This window comes from Schistocerca nitens, chromosome 9, assembly GCF_023898315.1.
Source record: "Schistocerca nitens isolate TAMUIC-IGC-003100 chromosome 9, iqSchNite1.1, whole genome shotgun sequence".
Lineage (NCBI taxonomy): Eukaryota > Metazoa > Arthropoda > Insecta > Orthoptera > Acrididae > Schistocerca > Schistocerca nitens.
The window spans coordinates 5,072,868-5,092,655 of NC_064622.1; the positions used below are offsets into that span (position 1 = coordinate 5,072,868).

The 19,788-nt window shown below is 40.3% G+C and overlaps 1 protein-coding gene across 39 annotated transcripts in view; it reads right to left on the minus strand.

The window, feature by feature from the left end:
* Positions 1–19,788, minus strand: part of LOC126203575 (mucin-2-like) — a 366,840-nt gene that overhangs the window by 13,022 nt on the left and 334,030 nt on the right. For all 39 annotated transcript variants that reach the window (XM_049937906.1, XM_049937910.1, XM_049937908.1 and 36 more), the window contains 2 exons: positions 14,991–15,241; positions 3,433–3,594 (listed from right to left, as the gene is read on the minus strand). In XM_049937906.1, coding sequence (XP_049793863.1) covers positions 3,433–3,594; positions 14,991–15,241 — 413 coding nt within the window. The remainder of the gene's footprint in view (positions 1–3,432; positions 3,595–14,990; positions 15,242–19,788) is intronic.

Here is a 19,788-nt window from a genome sequence, read left to right on the forward strand (position 1 = left end):
GGAGTAAGTCCAAGTACATATCTGCTTTGTCAGTTTTCCAATAAAATACATTACTTTTACTGATTCTAACTATAGTTTTGCTAAGATAACTAATAAATTTTAGCCACAACATTTCTGAAATTAACATCATAGTTACAAAATTTTAGATACTGTACACTGAACGGATTTTATGAGGCATGCATAATCTATGCACCTAAATTATAGGACATTTAATTGCAATAATTCTATACTATGGGTCCATCATTTTATATATATGGTATAATACAGTCATATAGCACATAGATATTCTACATCCCATTTTGTTTAGATTTATAAAGAAATTTAACAGCGATAATACTGTAGAAAACAAAATATTTAGATAAAACAATGCTGTTAAGAAGTTAACGCATTTTACTTTTTCTTTTGCTCTATACCTGTGTACATTTTTTTAGTGTACTATGCCTGTTTGCTTCAGTTATTTTCATTTGAAAGAAATTCTCTGATTGAATATAAAGGGGTTTCTAATAGCAGTTGTTTGATTGACTGTTTAAACTTATCCTTCGATTTGGCATTAGTGATGTGTGGTGGTAAAGAGCTGTACAACTTTACTGCCATGTAACCACTGCTTCTCTCATATTGAGTTGTGTTATGCTGCAGAATTCTTAATTTCTTGGTATTTCTAGTGTGGTGGTGGTGTACATCTTCATTTTTGTTGAATTTATCTTTATGATCCCAAGCAAGGAGCAGAATTTTATGTATGTACAAGCTGTAGAAGGTTAAAATCTTACATTTTTTTGAAAAGAGGCTTGCAACTATCTCTTGTTCTTTTGTTTCCTATTATTCTAATTGCTCTGTTTTGTAATTTGAATATTCTAATTGCCTCAGTCGAGTGGCCAGAGATTTCTATACCATAGCTCATTATAGCATTGAAGTATGAAAAATAGAACATGCACACATTATCTTCAGTTATTAGTGGCTTAATTTATCTCAGAGCAAAAATGGCTCTGCTAAGTTTATTGCTTATATTGGAAATATGATGTTTCCATCCGAAACAACTGTCCACGGTGATGCCTAAAAATTTAGCACTTTCAACTACTCTTGCATCTACCTCTTGCAAATTTGTCAGTTCACTTGTTTTTCTTTTGTTGTTCCAAGATAGGATTGCATTAGTTTTCTCATAATTGAGAATTAACATATTCACTTCAAGACAATGGGTGATTATTTAAACTGTTTGATTACTTTTACTAATGGCTTCCTGTAAGCTCGGTCGCACAGTTATGCTTGTTGTTTCGTCTGCGAAGAGTATCAATTCACTGTCTATGTTACAATGTAAATCATTTACGTATATAAGGAAAAGGAGGGGTCCTAGAATACTGCCCTGTGTCACCCCATGTTGTATATCTTGTAGTTTTGATAGCTGTTTCCCTCGATTGTGTGGCACTTCCACTGCTTGTTTTCTGTTCTGCAGAAATGACTTCATGATATCAAGAGCAGTTCCTCTAATTCCATAGTGGTGTAGCTTCATTATTAATATGTGGTGATTGTTTTGTTGTGGTCTTCAGTCCTGAGACTGGTTTGATGCAGCTCTCCATGCTACTCTATCCTGTGCAAGTTTCTTCATCTCCCAGTACCTACTGCAACCTACATCCTTCTGAATCTGCTTAGTGTATTCATCTCTTGGTCTCCCCCTACGATATGTGGTGATTGACAATATCAAAAGCTTTAGATAAGTCACAAAAAACACCAACCGGGATTTCGCCTTGATCTAGGCCTGCAGAGATTATATTAATATGTTCAAATGCAGCTGACACTGTAGATTTCTCCTTCTGGAACCCAAACTGTCTACCATTTATGGTACAGTTTTTATAAAAAAATTATGATACAGTTTTTATAAAAAAATAATTTGTTTGAATTCTTACCACCATACAGCCTTTGGCATTCAGATCACTTTTGTACTTTACATATTATGATAATCCAGAATGTTTGTCCTAGCAGTCAACACATGTATTTCTGTGGATGCTTTGGCAGATGTTTAGTTTTTGCATTGTGTAAATGGAGTTAGCTGAAGCAAATAATATTCATCACATGTTTCATGCAGCACTCAGTTTCACGGAAAATGTCAGCTTGTGTCTTTGTAAGGATAAAATTTATAAAGTGTGACTTCAAGTGCATATTCAATAGAGCTGTCTCTAATTAGTATAGAGCTACATTTGGCTAAATAATATATACTAACAGGAAAAACAAAACGTTATGAGAGAGCAGAGCTCCACTCGTTATACTGTTGTATGATAATGGCAGACAGTGAACACAGCATGGGCTGACACATAAGAAGAGGAAAGCTCAAGATGAACAAGAAAGACATGATAAATAATGTTAACTAATATTTTGATGTCTGTTGTTATTGACTGTTTTAGAGATTGAATGAGAGTCTGCATTTTTGACACAGTACTGATACATACCAGTGCAGTTTAATTTTCAGTAAATTTTTGTAGAACAGCCTGCTGTTTCAATTACTGTATGCACTACCCAATCATTACTGGAGCACTACTTTTTCTTCACACTTTGCTTTCCTTGCTAATGTATATCATTACATGAGGTATCACACTAGACTAATATTGGATCCTGCTATGAAATGAGCACGTAACACTCTGCTTTAAAATGCATTTTTTTTGTAGTGGGTGGTTATTTTAGCTAACTCATTCCACACACTACACAAATTAAATTGCAGAGCAAGTGCTCCTGAGAACTCCTAGTAGAGAAACATCTGATAAATAAAATAATCTAGAAGTAGTTTTATGTGAATGTTGTATCGCTATTAGTCTTTGGTTGTTGGTATACTTCATAGAAGCTTTCTGCAGTGGGAGCTTCTACTAACTGATGTATGACTAATTCTGTATTCCTGAAACATCTCTTTCATGACAACATGAAAGAACACAATGTTTGAATGAACAAATGATTAAATGAGTGAAGAGCTGTTGCTCATAACTGTGCTCCAAGTGTTCAGCAGTAGAATCCCCTCCAGAGCCATAGTTCAGAAGTGGCTTTGAGAGCATCTGGATTGATATCCTGAAGCATATCACTACTCGTAAACCTATAAGGCAGCAGTCACCACTGCACTCACTGGATAACTTACGGAATGTCTGACGAAAATCATGACTTTCTGTTGCTACATCACATCAGGCTTTCACTCAATTTTACATGTGGTAAAAATGAGAGAGGCAGTATGGTCTGCCATCAGTGAACACCGGTACACTCAGTAGCCAGTCGGCTCTCACTCCATCTCTGTTTCTGCTGTCTGCAGGCATTTGATTGGCTTCGACACAACAGGCTGAGCTAATTTTTGCTGTTTCTATTATCCATGTATTTTACCCCAGTAAAAGCTTTTCAGTTTCTTTGTACAATCCTGTACATGACCCCTACCACAGAAAGTGATAAGCTAGCACTGCCTCCCACCTGAAGTAGAAGTAGTAGCCTGCCACAGCGCCACCTAGAGCCACTGCGATGAGGACGGCCAAAGTAATGATGGCCGCCATGTAGCCGGTGACGTCAGTGGGCTCCTGGTTCTCTGCCTCTGGTGGCAGGTTTTCCACTTTGACCTCCGAAGACGAAAGCAGCCTGAGTGCAAAAAGATGAGTTAGCCAGGTGAACTGTCGAGAGCAGTGGGCAGGTTACTTAGCTCAGAATTCCAGTTCAATTTGATTTTTTATTTAATTCTGCAAATTAAATGTTTTTTGGGTGTACTAAGGGTACAAGGAAAAGTTAAGTCAAAGAATACAGTATTACATGTTCATTTGTTACACGAGAACTGGTGTAAGATTATGTGAAGACTTAAAAATGGTGAATAAGTAAAATTACACATTTTACCTTTGTGACATAACTAAATAAGTAGATTTACATTTTTATCTTCATAAATTAAATTAGAATACAACATTTTAATCTTCATAAGCTATATAAAAGTACTACATTTTTATTTTAAGAGTGAAATTTTTTTCTTAAGTCATTTCCCCTATTCTTAAACTAAAGAAGGCCTTATAACTTTAAGAATTCACCCATTTTATTAAAAGTTTGCTATAATGAAGAATGTTTTTAGTTTCCTTTTGAATACCAGCACTGCGGCAGTTTCATATCCTTTTTTATGTTGATGGGAAGCTTATTGTACACTTTTACTTCTGATTTGTGCACTTCCTTCTTTGCATACTTTCGTGGGAATTGCAGAGCTTCAGTGAAGTTGTTTCATCTCTTTTGTGTCGTGATTGTGGATGTCACAATTTGTCTAGAAGTATTCCCTGTTGTTGACTACATATATCATCATGGGTATATGTATTGACATGTAAATGTAAATACCTGGAGAGATCTGAACAGATCCCTACTTCTTTTAGTAACCCCATATACTAATCTCACTGCTCAGTTTTGAAGTTCAAAAACATTTTTAACACTTGCAGCATTTCCACAGAAGATTTTACCTTAGGAGGTCATAGAATGGAAATATGCAAAATATGACAATAGCATTATTTCTCTGTCAACAAAGTGAGATGATTCTCAATGAAAAGAATGCTGAGCTAAGTTTCTTGAGCAGCTGATCAATTTCCTCATTCTGTCTCAACTGATCATCCATCTAGTGCCTAGGAATTTTTTTTGTGAGGGGTTTCATTAATGTTCTGATTGTTAATGCAATCCAACATAAAAAATTCCTCGGTATCCAGATGGACAGTCAGTTCATAACAATTTGCTAACTTAGAGTGCATCGCGGGTAAATTCCCTGACCATAGGGGATGATTTCAAATTGTCATCTGTACTGCTGGAGAGTCATGCAGTTAAAATGTGTCAGAAACTGGGATCCTAGAGAGATTATTCTCAACATTTTTCTGAAGATTACTTCGAGCAGTTAGAGTACCGACTCATGAGGGCAATTTCTTAGCTCTCATAGTAATTAATAGATATGAATGTGCCAAAATAATATGATTCCTTGTTCCTTGTCATTACATGAACACTGAAATGGAAGATAATGTGATCAGTAACTGTCAAATAGAAAATCAATTAAAATTGTTCAGCTATGTAGTGTAAAAGTCTTACGAACAGAACATCACTGTTTAAAATATTGTAACTTTGTGGCATAAAGGAATCTTCAGTTTGGTAATGGAGGGAAATGTGGGAAGTAAAAATTGTAGGAGGAGACCATGGCAAGAATGCAGTAAGCTGGTGCAAATGGATGCCAGTTGTAATAGTTATTCAAAGATGAAGAGGCTTGCTCAGGATAGAGTTTATATTGAGACAATTCTCCTGGGTGTTCCTTTGTAATGGAACATTTGAAAATGGAATTAAGCATTTCAGTTTTTGCTTTTCTACCCTCAATTTCACTTCCTATTTCATTCACTAGGGACTGGACACTAACATTGGTGCTACTAACAGCCTTTACATATGACCAGAATTTCTTCTGCTTCTGTGAAAGATCACTTAGCCATTTCTGTGATGGAAGTCATTGAAAGCATCATACATTGCTCTCTTGACAGCCAAATGCATTTCATTCAGCATCTGTTTATCTGTAGCCCTACACTTTGTTTCACACCTAGTATGCTGTAATCTCTGTTTATTTAGAAGTTTCTTTGCAAAGACTGTTTACAACAGAGGTTCCCTCCCATTATGAACTGTTCTACTGGCTACATATCTATCCAGTGCAAGGTCAACTGTTCTTTTAAACTTGAGCCAGAGTTCCTCTGCATGCTCCTGCCCTGCACTGAAAGTTTCAAGTTCCTCATTGAGATAGGACACTACCGATTCTTTGTCTAGTTTACTGAACATATATATCTATCTGCTGTTTTAGTTGTCCTTTGCACTTTAGTAATCACTGTTGCCAAACTGTGTCATAGTCACTGATACCAGTTTCCACATGGCCACCCACAGAGATCTCAGGTCAATTTGTTGCCATTAGATCCAGCATATATCTATCACGAATGGGGTTCCTAACTATCTGCCCTAGGCAGTTTTCAGAGAAAGCATTTAGTAAAGTTTCACAGGATGTCTTATCATATCCATCACTAAGAAAACTGTAATTTTCCCAATTAATTGTTGGATGATTAAAGTCTCTGCTGATGATTACAGTATGATGAGGAACTTACATACAAGTGAACTGAGGTTTTCTCTAAAATTTTCGGTTACATCAGGAGATGATGCTGATGGGCGATGGAAAGATCCAATTATCATTTGATACTGTGTCTTGCCCAAACAATCTCACATGCAGCTTCAATGTCTACCTTGATGGATTTGAGTTTCTTGCCTTCTGCAACAAATAACCACCTCCATTTCCCATTCGCCTATGTTTTCGATTATAGACTTTAATTTTCCCCAAAATTCTCACTGCCATCAATTTCAGGTTTCAACCAGCTTTCTGCACCTAGAATTACGTGAACTTCACTGATTTCCATGAGCGCTTCAAACTCTGGCACTTTGTTGCGAGTACTTCGGCAGTTTACCATTAGGATATTAATACTCTCACCTGTGGGAGGCATTTCTTTCGATCTTACACTGATACTTCTGGGTTTCTTACAGCTATCGTTATCTGAACTGGATGGAGAGTCGCCTAATCTAAAAAACCCTTGTGTGCACACCACACACAATCAGCTGTTCGAGTAGTCGCACCATTTAGGGGGACCCTACAGTTTTCAACCCTGTGGCGCAAATCCAGGAAATTGCAGCCTAGCTTATCACAGAACTTTCAGAGTCTCTGGTTCGATCCCTCCACTCGACATAGAATCAAAGGGCCATGATCAGGCCTGGGGACAATACTGCAGATTGTGAGGCTGACTGAAACTCCACACGCAAGGCTGGTCTTCTCAAACTTCTCTGCCAGTCACTGGAATGACCAAAGAATGACCTCACGGTCCAGATGACAGGCATCGTTTGTTCCAACATGTGCCGTAATATTTATTTTTTATTTTATTTATTTATTTATTATCATCCCAATGATCACATTTGTGATATATGATTTGTCAGTGTACATTTTAACAACTATATAATATCTTTACAAAATTTGTATCTGTGCTGAATTCATATTAATCTATCTTATGTTTAATACAATATACAACTAATAAGTGTTTTTATAACATAATTTATTATGCACTGATGTAATTTCATTTGTCACATTAACTTAAACATATATTTTATACAGTTGCGCAGAGATATTCGCTTATGCTGTAATAGCATTTGTCAAGCATGTGGTTCTTTAGAACAGTTTTAAATTTATCCTCATTTTCCAGCTCTTTGATATGTTTTGGTAGTGCATTAAAAAGTTTGATGCCTTGATTACATACATGTTTCTGGCTTCGGGTCCTTGTTACAGCTTGTATGTGGAGATCTTTACATTGCCGTGTATCGTAATTATGGAAGTCTGTATTGGTTTTCATTTTGTCCTGATTTCTTTTGATCACCAACAGACATTTCAGAATGTATAATGATGGAATTGTTAAAATTTTCAATGCTTTAAAAAGGGGCCTACAATGTGTTTGAGGTGGGCTGTGGGTCATTATCCGAATAGCACGTTTTTGTAATTTGAAAATCTCATTTAGACGACAATTTGTTTTTCCCCAGAATACTATCCCATAGGATGCAATGGACTGAAAATAGCCAAAATATACTAATCTGGTACAGTCATTACTACAAACTCTTGAAATTATTCTAAGCACAAAACATGCTGAATTTAGTTTTAGTGCTAAGTTCACCACATGGTCCTTCCAATTAAACTTCTCATCAATGTGCATACCCAGGAATTTTGCACACTGTACTCTTTCAAGTTGTTTGCCCTCCATGGTGGGATTTAGGTCGTCCTGTTCACTTATTTTTCCATATTGCACGTAATTAGTTTTCTTTGCATTCAGTGTTAGCTTGTTAGCACTAAACCATTTTTGTATATCTTGTAGGGCATGGTTCACAGTACTGTGCAATGACTGCTTCGTATCACTAACTATTAAACTAGTATCATCAGCAAATAACATGATTCTAGCTTTTCTCTCTGACACCTGAATATCATTAATGTAAATGAGGAACAGCAAGGGGCCTAATACACTTCCTTGGGGTACTCCTACTGTGACCTCCCTCGGATCTGATCTTAGTTTAATTTTTTGATTAATATTTAGTGCTGTAATTTCAACCACCTGCATCCTCTTTTCCAGATAAGACTCGAACCACTTTTTTACCGGTCCTCTGATACCTATAGCTTCAAGCGTTTTCAAAAGTATGCTGTGGTCAACAGTGTCAAAGGCTTTTGACAAATCTAGATTTATCCCAACTACACTGTTTCCCTCTTCCAATTTAGTGATTATTTCTTTTGTGTATTCTAGTACAGCTGTTTCGGTACTTCTCCCAGCTTGAAATCCATGCTGATTACTGTTTATCAGGTTGTGCATGTTAAGATAATGTGTGACTCTATATTTCATTAGTATTTCTAAAACTTTAGAGAAAGTTGAGAGGAGTGAGACAGGTCTGTAGTTTTCTATTTTAAGTTTATCCCCCTTTTTTAACAGGGGAATGACTTTAGAAATTTTCAGTTTTTGTGGAAACACGCCCTCAGCCATTGACAAGTTTGCTATGTGCGCTAATGGTTTCGCTATCTGATTAGCTGTTTTCTTTACTAATATTATTGGCACCTCATCTACTCCAGCTGACATCTTGGACTTCAGACTTTTAATCACTTTTAAAACTTCCTTTTCGTTTGTTGGAACTGCCATCATACTGCTGGCTGCCTTGGGTGCTTCCATCTTTTTCTGCTCCCCAAGATTCCTGCTTAAAGTCTGCAGTACATTTAAAAAGTAATTATTTATATAATTAGGCATGGCATATTTATCTACCATTTTATTCTCCTCATCTTTTAGAATAATTTCCTTGTCTTTGGTAGGTACCCCGGTTTCTTTTCTCACAATTTCCCATGCTATTTTAGTTTTATTTCTGGACTGTTTAATTTCCATATTATTACTTAATAACTTTGCATTTGCAATTACTCTGCGGTATATTTTCCTATACCTCTTTACATATTCTATAACATCAATATTTGTACACTCCCTCAACTCTGAATTCAGTTTTTTCATATTTTTCACATGATTTCTTAATTCCAAGAGTCATCCAAGAACTTGATTTTACGTATCCAGTAGACTTGATTCTGGTCAGTTTCTTTGGAAAACACATCTCAAAGTTCATCATATAAATCGATGCAAATACACTATATGCCTCATCTGTACTTGACTGTTTCATAACATCTAACCAATTTTCATTTTCTAAGATACTTATGAACTGATTACAGCTGTCCACAGAGAAGTTTCTTTTGTAAATATTATTTACACCTTTACCTTCCTTTGATCTTAAAGGGATTTCAATGGTGAGAGCATTGTGGTCAGACAATCCTAAATCTATGTTTGTTACCTCTATGTCAGTTTCTGACATATTTGAGAAAATGTTATCTATGAGGCTATTGGAGGTGTTTGTTATTCTAGTTGAATTGTTTATATGTGGTGACATGTTGAAACTCTTTAATATGTCCAAAAATTGCCTTTTTTGTTGACTTTCAACTAGAAGATTAATATTGAAATCACCACAAAGAATAATCAGTTTCTTTTTTGTAAATAGTATTTAGCAACAATTCTAATTTATCAAAAAAGACTTCTATGTTTCCACATGGTGACCTATACACTGTTATGACGATGACTTTTTTCATCAGGCCATATAGCTGGACGGCACCTGCTTCAAAAAACTTTTCAATACTTAAGTTCTGTGCTTCACATCTCTTTTTAAATTCTAACTCTTGTCTAAGGTAAATACCGACTCCACCACCTTTTGCAATTTTCCTACTATAATTATTTGCCAGTTTAAATGGATTAATATGAATACTACTAATTTCTTGGTCCTTACACCAATGTTCAGTAATACACAAGACATCAGGTTGGGTGTTACTTACTGCTATTTCAAGTTCACAATATTTGTTCTTGAGGCACTGCACATTTAGAGTCATAATCTTTAGAACAGGGGAGTGAGCACTGGTGGTATTTCTCCTTTCGTTTAACACTGTTATCTTGGAGTTTTCATTATGGCTGGATACCAAAAATCCTGTTGTACCACAGGTTTCTTGTTTCTGTTGCTTTTCCTACTTGAAGTGGATGATGCTGATTGATTGTTTATACTAGCTGTGGCAGCTGATGGCATTTTAATATTTACAATAGCAGATGATGATGTTTTTAGTGTTTCAGCAAATGTGGCTCTTGTTAAGGTTTTCATTTCTTCTGCTTCTGCCCTCATTTGGAGTGGGATTTTAGGGAACTTTTCTACTGTTATGCGGCTTATTTCTTCTAGTATCTTTTCACCCATCATCTTTTTTCCATAATAGTTCCTGTGCTGTCCATGCCTCGTGAAATGATTTCTCACTGAGCTGTTTGCATCCACAAAAGTTGCACACTTAAAAGCACAGCAGATCTTCCTGAATTTATTATTTGTTGACTTTATTTCTTTGTTTACACATGATTCCTCGATTAGATCATGTCTATGTGGCACACTTACAACGAGAACCTTTAAATTTAGATCTGACAGCTTTTTTAGAGTTGTTTGAAGTGCCCTTGTCGCTAGTTGGCTTTCATTTTTGTATATGTCATTTGCTCCACCTATTAGCACACAGCATGTTCCAGTCTTAACTAAGTTTTCACAATTATTTACTATTTCATTAAGGGGAGCACCAGGTTTGACAATGGCTGTTACTCTGAATTGCGACTGCCGATCATTTATTATTTGTGGCACACCCTTTGCATGACTATCACCTAATACACAGACTTGATATTTGTTGTTCTCCAGGTGCTCTCGTTCTGTCGTTTTTATAGTACACTTTGGAGAAACATTGCTCTCGTTAGAACACACAGATGATCTAGATTCACTTTCATAGGTCTTATTTTTTGAGTTCACATTTCGTCCTGTCGTGTCTTTATTACCCGTTTTTCTTTGCACTCTATTTACTGACGATGTCAAACGGCCTAAAAGATTTCGTTTACTACTAGCAGAAGTTTTGTTTGAAACGAAAATTGCCGGTATGTTTTCATTACACTCGTTTTTTAAATCGTCATAATTCCGCTGCTTTATCAGTTCCTCTAACTTATTTACGTAACGATTTGCAAGCACAAGGTCTTGCTGAAGTGATGTAGTAACACTTTCTTCTATGCAGTTATCGTATCTTGACAAAGCTACCGTTAGTAGATCGCAGCATTCCATGCCACAGTCACATTTCGCGTCCCATTCTTCCGTTCCCGCGAAACACTTTGTATGAATCCATTTTTGCGACACTGCACATAACTTGATACCTTTCGCGATGTAGTTATTGCACTTTATACAATTTATACTCGATATGTAGCCATTTACCGTGGAACTATTTATACACACTTCGACACGCGACGCCATCTTTAAACCTGGCTAATATGCAGTTGGTTGCAACCTGTTCCCTCAATGGCTGCTCGAATAGCCTCTTCAACATGCTGAGTGAGACCTCCAGGCCATTTCCCTAAGGGGTACCATCATTCGACATATATCTAAACTACTGACGATTAATAGACCCCTACGCTTTTGCGTTTGCGTCCTCTTGACACCAGACAATCCAGGTTTTCCCAAAACAGGCGAATGGAGTCCTACTGCCCTAAACTTGTTGGTTAGGGGGATTGGTAAAACACCCTGACCCATCCCTGGTCCCCGTCGACCCTTGCAGGACGCCTAGATCTACAACTGACACGCCACTCACAGCCAAGTGGACGAGTAATGACAAATCGTGCACTTTCTGCAGAGGAGACAGGATCCACGGGTGAGGATGGTGTTGCGGCGCAACGCGGAACGCCAGTCGGGAACGAGAGAGCTGAGAAGGATGCGAAGAAGACGTCAGCCAATCGCACGCTGACCGACCCCTCTCCAGGACGACAACACGACGGCAGCGACCTCTACACGGAGAGGACGTAAGCGCCGCGCAGTCTGTGTTATCTGGCACTCTAGGTGTTCCTTAAGATTCTCTTCTCGTTCTCATTTGCACGATCCAAAAGCTGTTCACAGATTGTGAGACGAAGGTCGTTCTGATCTCGACTCGTGTGCCGTGGGACGAACTTGGCAGCAACTCGGTGCGTTCCAAAGTACTGTGTCAGGATTTAATGACATGATCCAACTGAAATGTTCCATTCTTCTGCAATCTCTCGGACACTATGTCTTCGATTGGCACGCACGATGTCGTTGACGTTCCTGACATGAACATCTTCGGTAGACGTCGAAGGGCGTCCTGAAGGAGGGTCGTCTTTAACTTTCGTCTGGCCGTTTTTAAACCGTGTTAACCATTTTTGACACAGAATACGGATTAGGCACTCATCACCATAGGCTTCCTGCATCATTTGGTGTGTCTCTGTAAAGGTTTTCTCGAATTTCACGCAAAATTTAATGCAGACGCCTTGCTGCTCTCTAACTCTGCCATTTCGAAATTCGCAAACTGTGCGACACAACGTTCTACTCAATACTGAACAATAACTAACAGGTATGGATGAATGAAACTTCCAGCAGTTACGCTTTAAATATAGGCGTGTGCAGGGATGCCAACCACATTTAGTTTCAACACACCATTGTCGTGAAATTACGAGTGTTCCGGAATTTTTTCAACAGACCTAGAAGATCTGTGACTTTGAAACGTCTCAACAATATAATTCGGGCAAGTAAATAAAGTACCACAAGGCCTGCAGGTAACTCACGATGATGACAACAGAGGAAGTTGTCGAAAGTTTGAGTATATATAAATCTGATGAGGTAATAAATTCATGAAACATTTAACCAGTTCGACACACTATCTCTTATAAGTCCATGTACACTGCCTGACAAAAAATTGAAGCACATAGGTAGTTCATAGAGGCAAGTGTGATCTGTGGGTGAGCATAGTCCTGCTGAGAAAGGCCATCACGATAAGAGGTAACACATGGGGAGACAGTAAGTCGGTGACATATCGTTCTGTTGTCAGAATTGCCTCAACCACTACCAGCTGCAGTCATACCTGATGCATCCCTACACCATAATGCTAGTAATGAAAGTGCTATGCCTCTCCAAAAACTTGCAAGAATGGAAACTGTCCTCAGGTCGCTGCCGTATTCGCCGACGATGGTTACCCGAAGCACTGCAAAACTGTCCCTCGTCACTGAACACAATGCAACGCCATTCTTCAGAAGTCCTTGCTTCGCATCACAGAATCACACCAAATGCAGCCGTTTGTCTTGTGGTGTTGACGGCAACCTATTCATGGGACGGTAATTCCCTAGTCTCCAACGTATGTTGTGAAATGACACAACATGTTGGACGAACAGATGGCTATGTGAAGGAGCAACAGAGTGCTTAGTGTACAATATGGCAGTCCTCCCTTCAGGTGGTACGACGCAGTCCACTGGAACCTTGACGGAGAGTACGCCTGCACTCGTGTTCCCATGGAGTCCAACTTCAGGCTGCTGTCACAATTGTGGATGTTGTATGATTCAACCAGCTGGCCAGATGGAGACCAATAGTGAAGCTCTTTTGAAATTCTATCAGGTGCTGACAAAACTGTCTCAGACAAGCACGCAGCATCTCCACGTCTTTCACAGTGATCACTCAACATCTGATGGTCACCACGCCCCTTATGTACCCTACCAGGCCAGGTAACGACACTAAAGATAAGCAACATTACTGCATTCTTATGGCCGTTACACCTTGTATAGAGAATTGCAACTCCAATAATTTATGCTGTGCGGTCAATGAGCAATGCAACACATTTTTCTTCTCCGCCAATTTCGATTGAAAAAATGCAGCATTTGTTGTGGGACATCGTGGAACATTCTCGCTTCAGTGATGAAGCACTGTTTTGCACAGATCCGTGTGATCACCGATGGCGAATCTGGCGGCGACCTAGGAAAAGTTCGTATCCTTCCAAGGCTTTGGAGAGGTTCAGCAGCGTCATTCCTGGCATTATAGTGTGGGGAACCATCGGGAGTGCTAGTGACTGAGGCAATTCTGACAACAGAACGGTATGTCACCGACACGCTGTTCTCCTTATGTGTTACCTCTGATGCAGCTCGGATATACGGGCAGTGCGATACATAGCCTTCAAAATGACGTCTGAAATGGAATTTTGTTCAAAGCAAACAATTGTCATTCAGTTTATTTTGGTGAAAAACCAAAACATCGCAGGTATTCGCAGGCGTTTGCAGGAGGTCTACGGAGACCTGTCAGGGAACAAAAGCACGGTGGGTCGTTGGGCGAGGCGTGTGTCATCGTAGGAACAAGGTCGAGCAGACCTGTCCTGTGTCCTGTGTGCCAGCCGGCCGCGCTCAGCTGTGACTCCAGCACAGCAGGAACGTGCGCACACTCTCATTTGAGACGATCGATGGATCACAATCAAACGCGAACTTCTCCTTCTCAGTGACAACTCAAGACTTCACGCAAGTCTACTCACACGAGAGGAGCTCACAGAACTTCACTGGAATGTTCTTCCTCGTCCAACCTACAGCCCGGATCTCGCACCTTCTGACTTCCGTCTATTTGGCCCAATGAATGATGCATTCCACCAGAAGCAGTACGTGGATGGTGGGGAGGTTATTGAGGCAGCAAGGTGGCATAAGGCCGTTGCACTGAAGAGAGATTATGTTGAAAAATAAGTTTTTGTAGCTAAAAGAGTGGGGAACGATGTGGTGTATTACACTCGTTATGAAGCCAACCTGCTTTCAGAAAAAAAGAAAAAAAAGAAATTGTGTTGCCCTACTTGTTGAACGCCCCTCGTTCATATGCGTCAGAGGTGTGTACATGTACGAAGTTACGCTACAATCCGACAATGTTTTATGGGGCAACCGACAATGTTTTATGGGGCTTCAGTGCTTTTATCATTCAGTGTACATATTGGCTCTGGATGTATTTTGGGTGGCCTCTCTTTAATGCTTCGGCCTGTACCTAGACGTCTCTCTTCACGGACAAGTGTTTCAGACAGCTCGGGCAGCGTGTGCACTTACGTCTGGAACTGCTGCACAGTGACGAGCGCCTCCCGGTCGTCCAGGGCGTACAGCAGCAAGGTGAGCGCGCTCTCGGAGCCCGCCCTGGCCAGCGCCCTGCCCTCCTCTGCCGCCGTCGCGTACGCCCTCAGCAGGCGCACGCTCAGCCCCGTGGCGCCGCACAGGTCCTCCACCACGGCGTCCGCGTCCTCGGGCAGCGCGCCCTCCACCGTCGTCACCAGCACCAGCTCCTCGTCCTTCAGCGGCTTCACCTGCCCAGCGACAAACAGACGGTTGGCTGGTCGGTCAGTCTGGGGGAGGGGCCCAAACAGTGGGCTGGGTTGGGTTGTTTGGGGAAGGAGACCAGACAGTGAGATCATCGGTCTCATCGGAATAGGGAAGGACGGGGAAGGAAGTCGGCCGTGCCCTTTGAAAGGAACCATCCCGGCATTTACCTGGAGCGATTCAGGGAAATCACGGGAAACCTAAATCAGGATGGCCGGACGCGGGATTGAACCGTCGTCCTCCCGAATGCGAGTCCAGTGTCTAACCACTGCGTCACCTCGCTCGGTATCAAACAGTGAGTCATTGGTCCCATTTGATTACGGAAGGATTGGGGAGGATATCGGCTGTGTCCTTTCAAAGGAACCACTCCGGCACATGCCTGAAGCGATTTAAGGAAATAATGGAAAAGTTAAATTAGGATGGCCGGACGCGAGTTTGAACTGTCGTCCTCCCGAATGCAAGTCCAGTAAGCCAACCTCTGCGCCATCTCGCTCAGTCCCAAAGTAGATGATACTTAGCAATTACAGTTGTAGACAGTCAAATGGGTCTGGACAAGGTGAGAAGGGCCTTTGTCATTGGCTGGTTGGTTCACTTGGGAGAAGGGAGCAAAGAGCGAGGTCATCGGTCCCATCGGATTGGGGAAGGATGGGGAAGAAAATCGGCCTGCCCTTTCAAAGGAACCATCCCAGCATTTGACTGAAGCGATTTGGGGAAATCACGGAAAACCTAAATGAGGATGGCCGGAAACAAGTTTCAACCGTCGTCCTCCCCACTCCAGTGTGGTAATTACTGCGTCACCAACTTTCTCTTCCGAATGCGAAAATATTTTGTTGAGCCCAACCTACATAGGTAGGAATGATCATCAAAATAAAATAAGAGAAATCAGAGCTCGAACAGAAAGGTTTAGGTGTTCGTTTTTCCCGCGCGCTGTTCGGGAGTGGAATGGCAGAGAGATGGTATGATTGTGGTTCGATGAACCCTCTGCCAAGCACTTAAATGTGAATTGCAGAGTAGTCACGTAGATGTAGATGTAGATCTCGGTCGGTCGACAAACAGAATACAAGCTCGTTTGTCAATAGGGCCACATAGCCGTTACGACGTTTTTTGTAGAAGAAAAATCGTCTCTATTACAATCGACACGAATTCTGCAGACAAAGATCTTGCGAAATTCAACTCGATCTTTTCGTACACGAGATCAGGAGCGCCGGAGAGAGAGACTGCGTGTTCCTCGACTTCTGAAAAGTATTCACTACAGTTCCACACCGTCGTTTAGTGAGCAAAATACGAGTTCACCGAGATTTGTGATTCGGTTCAGTAGTGATGGGAACGAAGGAATGCAAAATGTCGATTCAGTCGTTTGATGGAACGCAGTCAACTCGTTTGGCTGTAATTTTCCATATCGGTTGAATTATTCAGTCATTCTTTTGAGTGAAACCAGTCTGTGGAAGCAACCGAATCAAAACAGTCGGCGCAATCCGGCGCATTGAGTTGTAACCTGAAACATTCGATACTTTTTCCATTGTTAAATCATTATTGTTGACTGCACTACGTTATCGCTTTTTCGATTTTTATTGATTGCCAATAAGCAGCTATTACTTCAGTTCGTCCTTGTATATGAATGGACGTTTTCTTAATTGCGATCTTTGTGTCTAGATTTCAATACCGTAGCACTCGGCTGTGCGGGAACGAAAGAAATGATATAACTGGATAAAAACTGATCAAGATAAATTGAATCCGATGTACAATATCTGCAAAGATGATTCATATTGGAAACTGTATTAAGGGGAGTTAGAACGGAAGAATTTTTTTCCACATTTTCGGATTTTTATCTCCTTATAAAATTTGCAATATTTCGAATAAAATTATATATATATATATATATATATATATATATATATATATATATATATATATATATATATACGAGGGCGGTTCAGAAAGTAACCTCCGATTGGTCACAGTGCGGGTTGTGGGGGGAGTAGCGGCGCCATCTGTGCGTTCACGCACTCAACAGGTCAGTCGGCATCAAGCCGTAGTCGAGTGAACGTCGTACCTGCGCTAGTTTAGTTTTTGTGGCAGTTTGAAATGTGTGCTGCAATAGAAAACCCCGCCAAATATGAAGTGCGTGCTGTCATAAGGCTTTTACAGCCAAAGGATATTCTGCAGCAGCTATTCATCGTGAGCTTTGTGCCGTGTACGGACCGAGAGTTATGAGTGAAGGAGTTGTCCGTGAATGGGTACGTTTATTTAAAAGTGGACGAGAAAACGTTCATGATGAAGAGAGGAGTGGTAGACCATCATTGGTGACTGACGAACTCGTTCAGACAGTTGATGCAAAAGTTCGTGAAAATCGACGTTTCTCAATGTCGGAGTTGTCTACTGGTTTTCCACAGATTTCTAAGACTCTCTTGTACGAGATAGTGACAGCAAGATTGGGTTACCGTAAGTTCTGTGCACGATGGGTGCCCAAAATTGTTACCGACCACCACAAAACTCAAAGAATGGCCTCTGCATTAGACTTTCTGTCACGTTATGAGGACGAAGGAGAACCATTGTTAAACAGAATCGTGACCGGTGACGAAACCTGGATTAAGTACGTGAACCCTGAGACAAAAGAACAATCAAAGATGTGGGCACATTCAAATTCGCCTACCAAACCAAGAAAAGCCTCGCAAGATTTTTCTGCCAGAAAACTGATGGCAACGGTGTTTTGGGATGCCAAAGGGGTGTTGTTGGTTGAATTCATGGAACGTGGTACGACCATTAATCAAGACGTGTACTGTGAAACAATAAAAAAGTTACGACGGGCTATACAGAACAAACGCCGTGGTATGTTGACTTCCGGTATCGTTTTTTTGCACGATAACGCCCGTCCTCACTCTGCTCGCAGAACAACGGCCCTTCTTGAGTCCTTCAAGTGGGACGTTATCAACCATCCACCTTACAGCCCAGACCTGGCGCCAAGTGATTATCACCTCTTCATGCATTTGAAGAAATGGCTCGGGTCACAGCGGTTTGATGACGACGAAGAGCTCAAAGATGCGGTCACAGGCTGGCTCCAGGCACAAGCGGGTGATTTTTATGCAGAAGGAATTTCAAAGCTTGTGAAGAGATACGATAAGTGCCTCAATCGCTATGGAGACTATGTAGAAAAATAGTGCAAAGATGTAGTTGTAAGATGTATATATTAAAATATTTTTATTTAACTTGGTGTATTTTTTTAAATCAACTGGAGGTTACTTTCTGAACGGCCCTCGTATATATATCACTTATAAACTCACATGGGAAGTATTTTAGTTTTTTAAATATAATCTACACTGGTTGAAAATGTCAAAATTTTTACGTGCGTTACTTCAAGATCTAATAAAATATATAGAAGGCTGTGGGTTGCCGTGTTATAAAGGTTAACAGCGTTGGCCATGTCCAGAAGAGGATGGGCATCACGTTGAGGAAGCTGAAACAAAGTTTGAGAGACAAGAAACTTTCTGGTGGTAAAACTGTAAGAGGCAGGCTGACAGACAAAACGATTGATGAACTACAGCAGTATTATGGATGGCCAATACAAATAATACGAAGGATTTGTTGAAGCAGGCAGTATGGGCTACCGTCTTCCACAGACTGTCAACTGATGAAAAAGCGCCCGCATCTCGTGGTCGTGCGGTAGCGTTCTCGCTTCCCACGCCCGGGTTCCCGGGTTCGATTCCCGGCGGGGTCAGGGATTTTCTCTGCCTCGTGATGGCTGGGTGTTGTGTGCTGTCCTTAGGTTAGTTAGGTTTAAGTAGTTCTAAGGTCTAGGGGACTTATGACCACAGCAGTTGAGTCCCATAGTGCTCAGAGCCATTTGAACCATTTTTTGATGAAAAAGCAGTACGCCACCTTTGGCCTCCTGCGCCTGATTCATGGTGTAATTACCGCAATGCCCAGTACAGTACTCAAACGGTTCATACAGCCACAAACATTCCATCCCAACAGCAGTCATGGACATCATAAAATCTATTTATAGAGACCTCGCAAATCCTGAAGTACTGAAGTGCCCGCATGGTCAGACTCAAAATCCCAATGAATGGTTCGATAATCTTATATGGACTCGCTTACCAAAAAAATGTTTTTGTTGGTATGAAGACACATTTTAGGGTGAAAGTGCTACAGCATATAAGAATTAGTCCTGGAGCAAACTGCATCAGAGAACTTGAAAGGATGGACAAGGTTCGCATTGAAAATTTATATTTTCTGTTGCATTTTTCCCTAAATCTCAGAAACCTCTTCGAGTAGAGTATTCCAGTTTTTAGGGAGTAATAACATACATATCCAGAGTCTACTGAACTGAAAGAAGAACATAATGTTATGTACAATTAAAATTATTCAGGATAAAGTACACAAAATTGTAACTATGTAATTAAAAATTGTATTTTCTAATGCAGTCGCTGAAATTCAATTAATGTAGTTCAGTAGACTCAGAACATACAGTTTAATGTCCTGTAGAAGTTTCATGTCAATGGCTACAGTGGTTCCTGAAATACAGGGAAGCCAAGTT